This window comes from Sphaeroforma arctica (assembly GCF_001186125.1).
Source record: "Sphaeroforma arctica JP610 unplaced genomic scaffold supercont1.4809, whole genome shotgun sequence".
Lineage (NCBI taxonomy): Eukaryota > Ichthyosporea > Ichthyophonida > Sphaeroforma > Sphaeroforma arctica.
Genome location: NW_014035749.1, coordinates 688 through 2,258, shown reverse-complemented (window position 1 = coordinate 2,258; position 1,571 = coordinate 688). Strand labels below are relative to the sequence as shown.

The following is a 1,571-nucleotide window of genomic DNA, read 5'->3' as shown; positions in this document are numbered from 1 at the left end:
AATCCACTTGGAGGCGGAGGCAATCGTTTTCTGCCAAAACCTCTCTGGTTTCGTCCTCGATGAAATGTACCTGAGCGTTGTGTTCAATATCGAATCTGACTCTTGCCCCCTGCAACATCTTCATTTTCTCCGGAAATTTATGAAGCTCAGTAACAACAAGCGTGTCATACCTTCCGCTATACTTGTCGTTATCGGCAGATATCTGCTTCATTTCCTCGGCGTCCTTCTCTCTCAGCTCGTTCAGTAGCATGTATTCCTTCGCATATTCTGTAACCTTCCCCTTGTGGTCAGTGAATTCACGTTGCTTACCAGCAAAATCGCACGCTTCAATATCCCAATCGGGAACTTGGCTTCTCAGAGTGCGTAGGCACCGCTGCCAATTTGCTAGGCGTTGCGTTAAGCCAAGCCGTGGGAGAGCCAGCAGTAAATGGCCTCCAATGCAAAAAAAAAATTATATTGACAACATTGTCATATCGTACAACATGGAGGCCCAGGGCTTAAGCTAGACGACCTTAGAAGTGAAATGGATATACCAGTCGGAGATGGCCCAGCCGTAGATCTGGGCCATCTACGGCTGGACCATCGCTTTAGATTTTCCTTTCGGTGATCGCCCAGCCATGGATTGCCCAGCCATAGAGGGTTTCTTACTCGTACAAAACGCTTCATAATCCACTTGGAGGCGGAGGCAATCGTTTTCTGCCAAAACCTCTCTGGTTTCGTCCTCAATGAAATGTACCTGAGCGTTGTGCTCAATATCGAATCTGACTCTTGCCCCCTGCAACATCTTCATTTTCTCCGGAAATTTAGGAAGCTCAGTAACAACAAGCGTTTCATACCTTCCGCTATACTTGTCGTTATCGGCAGATATCTGCTTCATTTCCTCGGCGTCCTTCTCTCTCAGCTCGTTCAGTAACATGTATTCCTTCGCATATTCTGTAACCTTCCCCTTGTGGTCAGTGGATTCACGTTGCTTACCAGCAAAATCGCACGCTTCAATATCCCAATCGGGAACTTGGCTTCTCAGAGTGCGTAGGCACCGCTGCCGATTTGCTAGGCGTTGCGTTAAGCCAAACCGTGGGAGAGCCAGCAGTAAAAGGCCTCCAATGCAAAAAAATATTGACAACATTGTCATATCGTACAACATGGCGCGTTTATTATACTTGTTGTGTATTCCTGTAGTTGTAGAATGAATCCAAATTGATGTTGTCTACCTCGTAATATAGTCTACCTCGCATGATTATCTTTCTACTAGAGTTTAAGATCTGGTTGACCTGCATTGCACGACAAGCTGAGGCAGGCATGTGTTGACTTTCAGCACTCTTTAGTATCTGTGATAACTTATCACTGTTATCAATGATCCACTGATCCTAAAGAGTGGGAAAAAAGTCACCACGTATCATCCTATCATCCAATGAGGCAATGATGCACGTCTTACACGCCCTCCAATTTTAAAAATATGTATTTGATTAGTCCTTGTATTGCAGAAGAAGACGCGTCCAATCAAATACTCCACCGACAGCGTTCACTATTTCGAAATCCCGATAACCATCATAGCAACTGATATGATAAAT

At 45.1% G+C, this 1,571-nt stretch overlaps 2 protein-coding genes across 2 annotated transcripts; both read right to left on the bottom strand.

Moving 5' to 3' along the window:
• Positions 1 to 34: 34 nt before the first annotated feature.
• Positions 35 to 250, bottom strand: SARC_14581 (hypothetical protein; the record flags this gene model as incomplete). The annotated part of the gene is made up of 1 exon (XM_014291287.1): positions 35 to 250. A coding segment is annotated over one exon (216 nt), but the record flags the coding sequence as incomplete, so codon positions are not given.
• Positions 251 to 462: 212 nt separating this feature from the next.
• Positions 463 to 1,137, bottom strand: SARC_14579 (hypothetical protein). The gene has a single exon (XM_014291286.1). It carries the CDS (start codon positions 1,130 to 1,132, stop codon positions 569 to 571), a length of 564 nt encoding a protein of 187 aa, XP_014146761.1. The 5' UTR covers positions 1,133 to 1,137; the 3' UTR covers positions 463 to 568.
• Between the last annotated feature and the right edge of the window lie 434 nt (positions 1,138 to 1,571).